The 14,994-nt window shown below is 36.0% G+C and overlaps 2 protein-coding genes across 2 annotated transcripts; both read left to right on the forward strand.

Annotated features, from left to right (window-relative positions):
* Window positions 1-883: 883 nt before the first annotated feature.
* Window positions 884-5,725, forward strand: LOC134742325 (uncharacterized). Its single transcript, XM_063675374.1, has 5 exons — window positions 884-1,093; window positions 1,243-1,438; window positions 2,253-2,465; window positions 3,986-4,216; window positions 5,332-5,725. Exons 1-5 carry the CDS (start codon window positions 884-886, stop codon window positions 5,493-5,495), a joined length of 1,014 nt encoding a protein of 337 aa, XP_063531444.1. The 3' UTR covers window positions 5,496-5,725.
* Window positions 5,726-10,093: 4,368 nt separating this feature from the next.
* Window positions 10,094-12,287, forward strand: LOC134742407 (uncharacterized). The gene is made up of 4 exons (XM_063675547.1): window positions 10,094-10,315; window positions 10,689-10,901; window positions 11,355-11,585; window positions 11,728-12,287. The coding sequence occupies exons 1-4, from the start codon at window positions 10,123-10,125 to the stop codon at window positions 11,889-11,891; spliced, it is 801 nt and encodes a 266-aa protein (XP_063531617.1). The 5' UTR covers window positions 10,094-10,122; the 3' UTR covers window positions 11,892-12,287.
* The last annotated feature ends 2,707 nt before the right edge of the window (window positions 12,288-14,994 follow it).

The raw sequence follows: 14,994 nt of genomic DNA on the forward strand, positions 1-14,994 counted from the left end.
TATTAGATTACAATGAATATTCATCTTTTTAATATGATATTTATAGCGGGGCTGCTACACTTCGTGGGTGCCTACTTGTACCTGACTGTGGCTATAAATCTATTACTTAAGTACTTCTTCTAAAATTTCTATTAGCCTCATTTAGAATTTATTAAGAGATATAAAAAAAATACTTATTTAGTGGGTTTTGTTAGTCACTGAACTGAACACTAATGTCAATACTAACCATTACTACTAAACAACAATCTTACTTTTTTTAAATGTATGTATGCATGCTGTGCATCTTGATGGCGTCCATACACATTTTTTTCGTTCAAACTCATTTTCTAGTTAAATTAGGCCTTCACAATTAGCCATTGAAACAAATCAACTCCACCAAAAAAATCTACTCAATTACAAACCCTTAATAGGTATTCAGTGCGCAACCTCACTACAGTTCGGCCAACATTACAGTAGAGTACAGTCGAGCTCACAAGCAACTTTACAAGCCAACGTTCCAATGATATATTTACCTACACGACCTTATTATGTTAGTGTCTTAAGAGTCCCCGGCAAGCTCGGCCGAATTGCACCTTCCCATACAAAGGTAGTTCCGCTCTCATTTTTAAACTACGTATTGGATTGTAATGAAACTTTGCACATACAATGACATAAGGTATATCTAGGTCTGTAATTAGTTTATATACTCCAGTTTATAAAACAAACGAAATAAAGCAAAAACAAGTTTTGTATGAAAAACTTAAATTCGCTGTATTTTTTTAACTATGGTATCTGAAGCTACATATACTAATTATAGATATAGATATGCCTTATCCTATTGTAAGTACAAAGTTTCAGAGCAATCTAGCTAGTCGTTTTAAAATGAGAGCGGAACTACGTTTGTATGGAGAACCGAGCTTGCCGGCGACACTTAAATACGTGTAAGTATATTGTCGGAACGTTCGCTTGTAAAGACGTTTGTGAACTTGACTGTACTAGACTATCCAGCTACTTAAGTGGTCTTCACAGTGCACAACGAGCCTTAATCGGCAAAGTGTGTTGTAAGGTGTTTGTGTTGCATGGTGTGAAATCGACTTCGACACCACGGGACAAGGTACATTTCTGTATTTTCATTTGTGCTTGCTTAAATTTACGATAAAATTTAGATTTTTTTTTAATCAACACGTATTTGCTGATAATATTTTTTTTTATTCTAAATGCGAATAAATATGTCTTAATTTTCAAAGTCAACTTTACCTCAAGGTAATAAACCCTCTGGACGCCATCTGCAACGTTCCACGTAACGACGCGGTGTGTGTGAGCAACCTCAAATCGGCAAAGCCGATGGATAAGCACATTCTGCAGGACCGGCCCGATGTAAAGATCTTCCTGCCCTTCCGATTCTTAACCTACAAACCAACGGAACTATTCGAGGAGAACATGTACAGGAATTACTTAGGTATGTGTTTTTATTACTGTTCACTATATAGTAGCGCTGTGAGCTGTAGACCTCGCAAAAGTCGCAAACTCCTATGGATTTCCAATAACTCAGTTGACCTCTTGGATTGCTCAAAAGCAATGAGTATGGGAAAATAATGTCCCATCGCAGCTATTGAACCTCCAGCCGCCCAGACGTCAAAAACTTGTCAAGAAGAGTGTGTTGTTGTAGTAATGCTTGACATCATTCGTAAAAAATTCGTCTTGGTGAGTCCATGTAAAATTGTTACAATAGTAGTTACTGAAAAATGAAAAAAAAAAAAAAATGAAAAAGCAGCAAATTATGGTTGGAATCTCCAAGTAAGTAAAATTATACTTGTGGCAGGAGATCCCGCTCTTCCTACCAGAGTTACATACAAAGTAACCGAACATATACTTAAAATGAATATCTTACAAACTAAACTAAAATTAATTAAAGCTAAGATGTGTGTGTGTGTGTGTGTGTGTGTGTGTGTGTGTGTGTGTGTGTGTGTGTGTGTGTGTGTGTGTGTGTGTGTGTGTGTGTGTGTGTGTGTGTGTGTGTGTGTGTGTGTGTGTGTGTGTGTGTGTGTGTGCATGTTTGTAGTTACTGGCAATGTAATGTGGCCATTTCTCACAAACAATAAAAAATATGATTAAGACAAATGCAATTGTGTTTTGTCAAAATAAAGATTCAAAATAGAATTAAAAAGGAAACATTTTTATAAATCTCTGGGTGGCTAGAAGTTAAACCAGTTTACCCACTTTACCCTATAGATTTTTTTTACCGCGTTTACTAAAAATACAATTCTTTCCAGTGGCGCTTGATGGAGATCACGTGCTAAGCCTGATCGATGAGATATCGTATCGCGCCGCGCCATCGCCGCCGCTCTCGCAGTTACACGATATCCCACCAGAACTTTTCTGCAACGGCGACAACCGCCCCCCTAACTGCGCCGAAGACTGTCGCTGCACGCATATGATCGACGTGCCCTTAAACGCTATAGTTGAAATCGTACTGGTTGACGAAGGTAGGATCATAATCATATTTACCCTAATAGAAAAGTGCTAATTGTACTCGTATCATCATTGTCTTCCTGGCGTTGTCCCGGCTTTTTGCTATGTCTCATAGAAACCTGGGGTTCGCTTGGCAACTAATCCCAATGTCTTTTTATGAAAGCAACTGCCATCTGACTTCCCAACCCAGAGGAGATACTAATAGGCTTTATTTATATTAGTCTGGTTTCCTCACAATTTGTTCCTTCACCGAAAAGCGACTGGTAAATATGAAATGATATATTGTTCATATTAAGCTGCAAAAACTTATTGATATATAAGCCAAGGTTTAAACCCGCGACCTCCGGATTGAAATTCGCATGCCTTTATCGCTGGGCTACACCAAGCTTCAAATTGTGCCTATCTACTTGTATATATATTCTTGTAAATCCACAACCAGTTTCGGCCATGGCGAACTCTACCAACTCCGGTGTTGTTGCTGGTATGAAAATTTAACTCTATAAGCCTTAGTTGAATGTCACATTGCTGCGGTTTCTATATACGGCACCAGAGTGATAACCGCCGTTAGATAGGGCTCCAGTTCTAACTTATATCAATAAAACCGGCCAAGTGCGAGTTGGACTCGTGTTCCAAGGGTTCCGTACATTACACAATTTAAACAATGTGAAATGTCTTTAAAAAACCCATAGGCGTGGATCAAAAACTAAGTAATCCGACTCACGCTTGACTGCACATTTCTACTAGGTTTTCCGGTGATCTATAGGTAAAGATCTATTTCGTGTATTTTTTTCAAAAATTTTGACCCAGTAGTTTCGGAGATAAAGGGGGGGGAATGGTCATTTTTGTCTATTTTCTAGAATAACTTCTAAACTATTTATCTTAAAATTATAAAAAATATATATATGAGATTCTCATAATGAGCTCTTTCATTTCATATGTAACACGATATAGTTTGACAAACTTTATTTTTTAATTTTCTCATTTACTCTCCAAAAGTGGCCCCCGTGGATAAAATTAATTTGTTTACGTTACATATTTAAAAAAAAGTCATTTATTGTCGCAGTAAGTATACAAAAATAAACAGTAAAAAACTGTAGTAGGTACATGCTTAAATTACAGCAGTATTATTATACAAGTAGGAACTAACTATATGACATTTAGAATTATAATTAACAATATTATTAATGCTGCGTGCGACAATAGGCTCGGGACTCAGCTTGTGCCGCGAGTCCATATCCATTCTTGGGTCACAAACTTACATATGTGTACCAAATTTCAACTTAATTGGTCCAGTAGTTTCGGAGAAAATAGGCTGTGAAAGACGGACAGACAGACAGACGCACGAGTGATCCTATAAGGGTTCCGTTTTTTTCCTCTTGAGGTACGGAACCCTAACAATTAACTCAAAAAATTAGATAGTTTTACTAATGAATTAATGGCGTCTAAATATTCAAGAATTAAGCCATTTTATAAACCAGTTTGTTACGAAGGGCCAAAACCGTAAGTAGTTAAATGAAAACCTTTTATTTTACAGTCCAAAGCCAAAACCTCTCTCATCCGTTCCACATTCACGGTAACAGCTTCCGCGTCATCGGCATGGGCCGGTCCCCGGACAAGAACACCAAGAAGATCAACCTAAAGCACGCCCTAGACCTGGATCGGCAGGGCTTGCTGGAGCGGCAGTTTGACTACCCGCCGTCGAAAGACACTATTGCCGTGCCCAACAATGGATATGTGGTGCTGCGGATGAAAGCTGACAACCCAGGTAATTATTCTCAGCCTTTTATTGGAAAATTTAGGTTCTAATAGTACATTATTGTCGAGGCTCGGAAGTAGCTACTTGCTGGCTGAAAACGGACGACCTTGGGAGTCCGTTTAATTGAATCCGAAGCCAGCAACCCAGGTAGCAAAATGACGTAAAATGACGTCAGCGACGTCATAATGACGGCATTATTACGTCATTACGACGTCGCTGACGTCATTTGACGTCATTTTGCTACCTGGGAAGTAGCCTTCCTGCCGAGTCATATATAGTGTTTTTCTCAAAAATGGCGCAATAAATACAAATATAATAGAAATATTTTACAGAAGCTACGTTCTTACGTATATATTTTCACAGAAAAAAGTAGAAACAATTGATAAGATTTGCTTTGCCGCCTTTTTTTTAAATTGAAAAACAAAGTGTATTTTTCTGCCGAAAATACGCCAACCTATTTGAGACAGGTAAATAGTCGCAGTACCAACATTATAATAATAAGTACTGATCATCTGTGTGGCTGTTTAATGGACCTATGCCTTCATTTGATATGGCCACTTCAACTTTTTAAAAGTTTGGAACTCGAAAAATAATGGAATTTGTATGCAACATTGCAGTCCCGAAATCGAGACTGCAATGTTTTTAACTTTTTAATTTTTTGACTGACCATAAACAACGCACTTCGCGACCTACTTTTTAACCGGCAACGTCGACTTTGCCGTCCATTTTTGAGAAAAGGTTATTAAATATAGGTTTAATTGAACCTACAAACTATCTGGAAAAGTCACTGACACTTAGATAGTTTAGTACTGAACAGATTGTTCTTAGATTATTTTGTTCTTATTTTTACCGTTCTTGTGTAGCAAAAAGAAACACAACGATTCAGGAAGGAAAACTAGGAGCTGAACTTGAAAAGTCACTTGACTATTTCCTTCTACTTCTATTTTATTTTAAAAGCATAATCATGGCTGGAAGGGACCATATTTAAGTAATTCTAAAGTTAAGGATATAAGCTCCATTATTACAACGAACTTCTTCGTGCTCGGCGACATCCTTATAATCTATATTATCCCGACGCAGTTACAACCTGTATCTTCTATTGTAATATTGTTTTTGTTTTTCAGGATTCTGGTTGTTCCACTGCCACTTTCTCTATCACATATTAATCGGCATGTCTACAATAATCCACGTAGGAACGCAAGGCGACCTACCTCCCGTGCCTCCCAACTTCCCAACCTGCGGCAGCCACGTCCCCGACATCACTCCCCCGATTTTCCACTTATACTGACAGTGACAATCACTGTTGGACATTATAGCATTCGATCTCACTAAATGTGAAGAGATTCTCCAGGAATCTTGTTTTCAACCATATGAAATTGAATGAATACTGCCATATCTTATTCGTGTACTTAGACAAATATGAAAGACGTATTGCATATTTCTGTTTGGTTCATTGAGACGTAAATGGCATTTGATTTGGTAAATGTTCCCAAGGAAACTACTTATATTTTAGGAACATACTTTATATAAACATACTTTATGTTTATGGCGAACGATGTACCAGGCGTATCGAAGAAAGCCTTCTGTATAATGGACCGCGAGCCAGGCGCAAATTTCGTCAGTCATCGCCTCCCGGGCGAAAACTCGTACAGCGGTTAACGGCTATGTATGATGAACCCTCGTGAACGTCAGCTGCCGCTCCATTGGTGGGTTGAGAAATGGCAGCTTCCGAAACGCGTAACACGGTCTTTCCACCGCGATACAACCGGCTGACGATTTGTTTTATTAACAATAGCATCTAAACTATCATCTGACAAAGTATCAAACGGGAGAAGATGACGCCGATGCCTAAAAAGAATTTTCTTTTTAACATGTTCATGTGACCAGCTGACGGTCTTTCCACAGCGATACAATCGGCTGACGATTTTGTTTATTCACAATAGCATCTAAACTATCATCTGACAAAGTATCAAGCGGGAGGCGACGACAATTTTTTTTTATAGACTATTTGCTGCCATTCCTCAACCCACCAACGGAGCGGCAGCTGACGTTCACGAGGGTTCATCATACATAGCCGTTAACCACTATACGAGTTTTCGCCCGGGAGGCGATTGGTCATGGAAATCTGTTCCTGGCCCGCGGTCTATAAAGTTGGCGCTCCTAGCATGTGTCTTGCAATTATCGTACAGGCTTCCTAAAAGATAAAAAAATATCAGGTGACAGCATTAATAAGGTTGTTAACATCATATGACCGATCAATATTACGAGTACATTACATGTTTGCGTCTACATTAGGTACACATTCGATATTTAAGTAATTCTAACTTCTATACAGCGGAATAAAAAACTATTCGGATGCTTAACATATTTACTGTAGAGTCGGGTCAAGTTAACTCTGCACAATCTTTACAATTATGTACAATACTAGTTACTGTAATACAAATTGACTGTATTTAAAAAAAATGATTTTACACCATGCATGAAATAAAGCACCAAAAGATTAATTTTTAGACACATTTTCTATTTTAAAACCCGTATAAAACTATAGAGTAGGTAATTTGATTGTGACGTCACATGCTAGTTTTCATATAAATTCCATAGAAGCAAAATCGTTTTGACAGTTCGAAAAAAGAAACTGATTTGACTAGTAGTCAAATACCCTATTATGGAAGTGTCAACATAAAAGTTAGTATAAAAATGTATATATTTGTTAAGTAAAGTATGACATTTATTATGTCCCTCCATATTTGTTACGTAAAATATGACGTTTATTATGTCCTTCCATATTTGTTACGTAAAAGTCAGTGCAGAGTTAATGTTTTCCGACTATACTATAATACAAAATTATATTTCATATCCTTACAACAAGAATTATCGTCTACATTTTTGTAAATATCTTACGCTGTATTCTACATTAATTTTGGATTTAAGGGCCAATTAGATTCACATATGCTACCGGGCCCGACGTCGGACCCGAGCAAGAGTATTTTTCCGTTTCATTAACTATTAGCACATCGTTAACAATATGTGACGTTTTCAACCAGAAGGTACCACATTGTCGGTTGTCGATAAGATTGATTTGAAATTGAAGCTACATGGAAATAGCGCTTTATTGACAACCGACAATAAGTACCCTTTTGATTGAGAATGGCACATATTTGCAATGTAAAAAATGGTTCTTGCAAAAATGACAAACATTTTTAGCAATTGGAGATAAACTATTTTTACATAAATATTGTTAAAGATGTGCTGATATTCCGTAAAACGGAAAACGACTTAGCAAGCATAGCAAGTGTGGATCTAATTGGCACTTTAGTTACATTAACCTAATTATTATTACAATGGTATATTCGTAAATGATAACTATAGTGCAAAATGTGTCGGTTCCAATTCTAATTATAATTTAAAAAAAGCACATAATGCTAAGAGTATTTAATTCTTATCTCGTCTCAAGTTCATAAAGACTTGAGACCGTAACTACGTTACGGTTGGTGACCTTATTGCAACGTAAGTGAAGTCAAAACTTTAGCTTAATCATACCTGCAACTTATCTTGAAGGAATCATAATATATATATGCTTGAAGTTGGAATGGTAAGCTCAACCAATTGCAATAGTTTTCTCAGTGTCGTCTTATATACTATTGTTTTTTTTATTATTATTGTACTTACGCACTACTCTTAAACTTTCAATCTTTATTAAAGTACTAACAATTTTTTTTTTTTAAATACACTTAATTGATCTCATACAGCATCGTCTGTGCAAGCTCGTTGCGAACTTGAAGACAGGAAAAGGAGGCTGTTCTGTGATCACTATAATAAAAGGAGGCTGTTCTGTGATCACTATAATAGTAATGTTGCGTTAGCGTTCCATTTTTTTACAGCTAAAGTGTCTTTTGGACAAGGCAGGTGGTAGGACCCCATTTAGTGCCCAGGAAATAGAATTGCTGAACGGTGTACATTGTACAGAATATACAGTCTTTTTTTGTCTATAGGAATCAAATATCATTACATAAGTATTTAACAGCTTTTGTAGATATTTTCTTATGCAATGCAGTTAAGCTTAGATATTCCGACTTCTAGCCTAACAATTTTTGACACAGGGTATTGTTTTTGTGTAAAAAACATACACCTGTGGTGCGGCAGTTCACGTCAACGAAGGCTCACGTTTCATTTTCCTATTTAAATTAATTAAGGAACACACATCACTCACGCTCTAATGATTACAATGTACCTATTTAAAAGATTATAAGATGTGTTCAGGTAACTCTGATTACCTACCCTTTCGGGTGTGATTCAGTTATCCAATTACAGCGTAGTAGGTACGTACTTTAGTAAACGTATACTTACCTGGGGCCCGTTTATCAAAAGCTTGTAACTTGTAATACAAGCGGATGTCGCTTTTTGACAGCTTTTGTTAGAAAGGGACTTCAACTTATATTAAGTTATTACGTTAAGTTACAAACTTTTGAGAAACGGGCTCCTGTTAGGGACAGAGAAAGTTGTAGATGGACGAAGTCATGTTGTAAATAAATAAAAATAAATACAAAATATATAAACTGTTTATCTTTTTCAATCCCCAGAATGATGTTTACTTATTTAATCATTTTAGGCAAAGAAATAATCTGCATAAGTACTTACTCTGATTTCTTGTGTACCCATAGTAATTTTCACATAGCTTTGGGTACGAGGACAGCTTTCATTTCCATACAACTTATAACCTTAAAACGCAAAAATGTATTGAGCTGACAGATGTCACCGTACCCAAACTATATGAAAAATACTATAATAACCTAGTAGTACTTAGTACTGGTTTGTCTTTTATTACAGTAGGTAGTGTAAATATCCTACCCTAACCTAATCTTACCCGTAGTTCGTAGTATTTAGTACCTAGTTCGTCTAACCCAATTCCTTACGGCTCGTTATGCACTATCGATGTCTTGTTACCATTATTTTATACTTTACATTAAACTCCCTCCAGACTATGTGCGTGAATCGCGGCGCAACTTCGCGGAGCGAACATATCGCGACGTTGACGTATGACTCCACACTCGAACAACTTCACGGTTTGGTTTGCGGCAAGATAGCGGAAAAACATCAGCTGATCGAGTCAACTATCATTTATCCCTCCGTCGCCTCCTTTGACGCGGGCCGATAAACCGACAAAAAACTAGGAACTAGGCGCGAAGACGTGAACAATCTGCGAAATCGACGCCACACGTAAGTGGAACGTAAGTTCGCGGCTTCGCGCCGTGATTCGCGCATGAGTGTGGAGGGCCCTTAGGCTGTGTCGTTAACATGAAAAACGTAGTCAATATTTGGTAAGGTGCATTGGGGTGACTTCGAAAGCGGAGTAATTTAGAAAATTGCAAATATCGACTAAACTAGTGACACTGTCTATTGTAGCAACAGTAAGCAAAATGCTTTGGTAAGCATAGCAGTAGTGTAAATGTTGCCAAAGTATGATTTGCTTCTGGTTTAGTTACCTTAGCAGATTATGTTTCTCTTAATAATAGTTATGAAGTTTTCACTAACAATTTAAAGTCTACCTTCTCCCTTGAGCCATTTTTGTACTTATTATTTATTACATTGAAACACAACTTTTGACATTGAAAGTGCATACTGCATAGCGAGCCTTAGTTTTGGGAAAGTGTACAATGTGTATGTTGGTGTATAGTAGATATGATTGCGATGCCACAGGTAGAAGCTTATGTTTCCATTTAAAAATTTTACTGCTTTTGTTCTATTAAAAAAATTCTTTTTTTTTTGTACTTTACTTGCATGTAAATCGCTTTACGATTTCATTTGACAACTCCGAATTAAAATTAAAGAATTCAGTGAACTGTTAAAAGGCTTGCTTTCTGGCATATTTATTTTTGAACCACATGTGTATTAATGTTGATATTTATTTCAAGGTAATGAACCCCCTGGACGCTATTTGCAACGTCCCCCGAAACGACGCAGTATGCGTAAGCAACCTGAAATCGTCCAAGCCTATTGATAAGGCCATTCTGCAGGAAAGACCCGACGTCAAGATCTTTTTACCCTTCCGATTTCACTTCTACAAGCCCAAGGATTTATTCAAGGAGAACAGTTACAAAAATTATTTAGGTAAGAAACGCTTCTCATTAAATAATTATTTCGGTTGCATTGCCAATTTAGCTTACTTACTTTAAAAATACTTAAGAACAACAAATTATAATCTTTTTGAGCATAATCAAATTTCTCGACTATATGCCATCTTAGTAAGAATAGGCGTCTTTGACCAGCTCTAAGGGCAAGCAGTGCGCGCTTGCACCTCCTATACGAATTCCTTACGGAATTACGTTATAGCGAGAGAGACTGGTGCTGCCATCTATGAACAAGTTTGGGAACAAATCAAATTATTTTATTATTATTTTTTTTACATATGACCGATCATTTGCAATTGCGCAATGTAAACATTGAAATACTTGTTTCTCGCAAAAGTCACTTCTGTTTCCAGTGGCTCCCGGTGGCGACCACGTGCTCAGCCTGGTCGACGAGATATCGTACAGCGCGCCGCCGGCGCCACCGCTCTCGCAGATGCATGAGCTTTCTCCAGAGCTCTTCTGCAATGGCGACAACCGTCCCGCTAACTGCCCAGTCGACTGTCGCTGCACACATATGATTGACGTGCCCCTCAATTCTATAGTCGAGATTGTGCTTGTTGATGAAGGTATAATTATAAATTATCTGAGGGCATACCCCCGAACCACGTACGTTCGTTCGACGTATTGCCTCTCTGTCGCACTTGTAAATTCGTACGTAAGTCTGACATCCGAGGCGTCGAACGTGGTTCGCGGTAGGCCCTCTGATATATATTTGACAACTGCTCATAGAACTGTTGTTTTCAAGATAGTTGTCCGAAACAACTGACCCCAAACAGTTATTTGTCACATACTCTAGTGTCTAGTGTTGTTAGTGTGTAACATTATGAAGAAATACTATTGTCTCTATAATATAAATTATTCTTTGAAAAGAAATTGAATTGAAATTTTAAGTGAAATGTCATTAATTTTTAATAAACCTATACACTCGCAAGTTTACAATGCTGACTAATTGGTTTCTTCCTGATAATATGAATATTATGGAAATCGTATTTTATTGAAACAAAACATTATTTTTCCAGTACAATCGCCGAATCTTTCTCACCCATTCCACCTTCACGGGACAAGTTACAACGTCATTGGTATGGGCCGGTCTCCGGACAAGAACATCAAAAAGATCAACCTGAAACATGCATTAGACCTGGATCGGAAGGGTCTGCTGCATCGGCAGTACAATAGCCCGCCGTTGAAGGACACCTTAGCCGTGCCCAATAATGGTTACGTGGTACTGAGGCTAAAGGCTGATAATCCAGGTAATTTGGTGCACTTATTTATAGTTTAGCTGAGCAATATCGTACCTTGTCAAAATTTGCGTAGATCAATCAGAAAGAATTATGATAACGTAGTAAAAAGCTAAAATAAAATAATAATAAATATTGTTTGTTTTTCTTTCAGGATATTGGTTGTTCCACTGCCACTTCATATACCACATAGTAATCGGGATGAACTTAGTATTGCACGTGGGGACTCAAGGAGACTTGCCCCCTATACCATCAAACTTCCCTCGCTGCGGCAACCACCTCCCCACCATCTCGCCTCCGCTCTACCCCGTACACTGATGGTCACCATCACAGATAACCATTATACCATTCGATCTCACTGAATGTGAATAGATTCTCCTGGAATCTCGTTTCCGAAAGCATCAATTTGAATGAGTACTGCCATATTTACTTAATACTTGTACTTAGAGAAATATGAAGGAAATGCGAGATAATTTTATTGTTTGTTGATGCGTGAATGACGTTAGATTTTAAAACAAACGGTGCTGCTTCAAATATTTTTGTTATAAATGCTTAAGATGACCAAAGCTTTATAACATGTGATTTTTATATTACTTTCCGCATAAAAAATAGGTATGCACCAATTTGAAGAATGCTTCATTCATATCGATTATATACAAGTATGTGCCCTAAATATATAATACAACCTAATAATATAAAAGACCACTTCGTTAAGGACAGCGTTATATCTATTGATTTACCTCAGTCTATAAATCGAATTTGGTAGAAGATTCGAACTAGGTATGGGCCTAAATTTTACTTACATCAGACTGTTAGTTATCCCATGTCTAATTTTACATCATGATTTACTTTAATAAAAGAACCATTTGGTCGCCAAAGATCTTTACAGATATACATACTTTAACTGGTCTGTTTGAGATTAGATATATTATAAATACTATTTGTTGTTGACTATTTTTTGTAAATAATTTACTTTCCGTTTTATAATAATTATGAAATGTTTTTTTTATAAGTGTAGACCTAAGATTTTAGCTAGTACACTGATAAGTATAGTGCAATATGAAACAGTTCCAAATTATAGTAATAATATTTAAAAAGCGCATTATAATTCATGTAATAAACATGCTTTCATTTTTATATCATTTTAATATTTAAAAAATAGAGACTATAAGAAAAACGTTACCCTTCATAACATTTTAGCAAACTATTCGTAAATTAAGCTTTGTTATTATTGCAAATTTTCAAGAATGAAACTAATGTTAAGGATGCTTGAAGTTGGAAGATGCCAAGCTTAATGTAGATATGTAGAGTCCAACGCGGAACAATATACTTATTGACATACCCTTAATTTCATCGATTCATTTGTAAACACCTCTAAATTAGAATAGGTACTATCAGATTATTCAGATCCACCTCGTAAATACATTAATATTACCTAAATTATTCAGTAAGAACATTTTTTATTCCTTGTCACGCTTACTTTTTTTTTACTTCAAAATAACATTAATTTTATACAGGAATGTATCATAATAAATTACTGTTAAAATAACAAACAACTGGTGTTTGCACTGTGGATGGCTTTTAGTTCCATTTTATTTAATGTCTTCTCTTTCTTGCTGATTGCTGGACTGTAAATAGATAAAATCGCAATAATAACTTGATCATCATTAAATTTATGAAACATTATACTATGTATGTTTCTTATGGAAAATATTTTTTTTTATATTTATTTACATAAATATTGGTTGCAAAATAATTTTGATATATACTTACTTATGTAATTTTATATTATATTTCACGAAGACAGTTTCATATCAGCATAGTGTATGTAGTATGAAATGTATGTATATCTGTTTATATTGGAATATTTATTATTTTCGTTTAGCATTACATTAAGAAGCAAATTAATTTACTTATTGTGTGTACCAATTGCAAATTATTTTATTTTACTTTAGAACTGATTCAATTGTTTATTTAAGCTAGGATATTCCAACTTCTAGCATAAACGTTTTTGACACAGGGTAGTATTTTTAAAATAAAAATATAGTACACCTGTGGCGTGGCAGTCTACTAACATAAAGGCTTATTATTATGTTTCATTACCCCAAGTGTGGTAAATTAATAATTGATGAAATATTTATAAAATCGTCTTTAATAACCAACTAAATGTTATTTTTCTTAATTAAGCGAACTGAAACCTGTTAAGTAAGACGTCGGCGGGTGAAGTCATTTTATAATAAAAAAAATATTAATAAATACAGTATATTTTATTATAGTTCAATGTTCCTCTTTATTATTGATTTTGAATGATTCTTGAAGCGTATATATAGGCAAAGATAGATATAACTCCGTAATAGATGGATACAGTCTAAGGAAAAAACGTGCCTCGAAAGTCAAGAAAATTTGATTCTCGTTCAGAGGGCGCTACTAGTTTTGGCCTACAGTCGTATAGATGGCGTTGACGGTTTCGTTTGTTACTTAACAATTTTAACGCATATCAGTGAAAGAACATGGGTCAAAATCATAAAAATAATTAATGCAAATAAAAAAAATCATTTATCTATATTTAAATACATTCTATCGTATTTTTATAAATCTTCATTTTTAGTTTTATAGTGTGTCGACAGATGGCAGTGAATTTACTGGGGTTACAAAATTTACTATGACAGTTAAGTACCGCTCTAGTATAAGTTACTCTATGATATAGGTATCAACGAGTAATCGATAATTATCGCGCAAATGTGATTAATAAATATTGGAGAATCGGGTAGTACTCAACGGATAGTGGAATCGGTTCTGTCCATCTGTCAGGACATACACATATGACATACATAGACATACATGACATAGGTCCAGCATACATATGTAGATCAATACGGCTACCACCTTTGACACTGGCATATTTGCTAGCGTATGCGTAACTTACTTTCTATGCAGCTCGCTCGTACTCGCATCGCCATTAGTCGAGCGAGATGTATAGAAAGTAAGTTACGCAGACGTTAGCAAATATATTAATTAGTTTGACACTGCTAAGGCAGTCGTGGTAAGGTTACAAGAGTAAGCGAGCTAGGTTTCTTTTCTCGGAAAACAAGTTTTCTTTTTACCGTTTACACTAATCATCAATTCACCACTTAAGTGAAAATAATGGCCACTCAGATATTTTTAGCCATCAATGTTACAAATAGAATATATTTAAATTAAGGTAAAAAAAATAAAAACTGGGATGGTATAATTATATGAAATAAATTTGTTACCTCTCATTATCCAAAATAACTCCTTATCGCCGCTGTGCTAATATTGTAAACACCCGCATTCTCACAACAACTTAGTTCGTCAGGCAGAAGTATGCAAAATGGAACAATATTATCATCGACAGAGACGCTGAACTTAGGTACTGTACTGAGAATGAGTATTTATAATT

The sequence above is a fragment of the Cydia strobilella genome, chromosome 6, assembly GCF_947568885.1.
Source record: "Cydia strobilella chromosome 6, ilCydStro3.1, whole genome shotgun sequence".
NCBI lineage: Eukaryota > Metazoa > Arthropoda > Insecta > Lepidoptera > Tortricidae > Cydia > Cydia strobilella.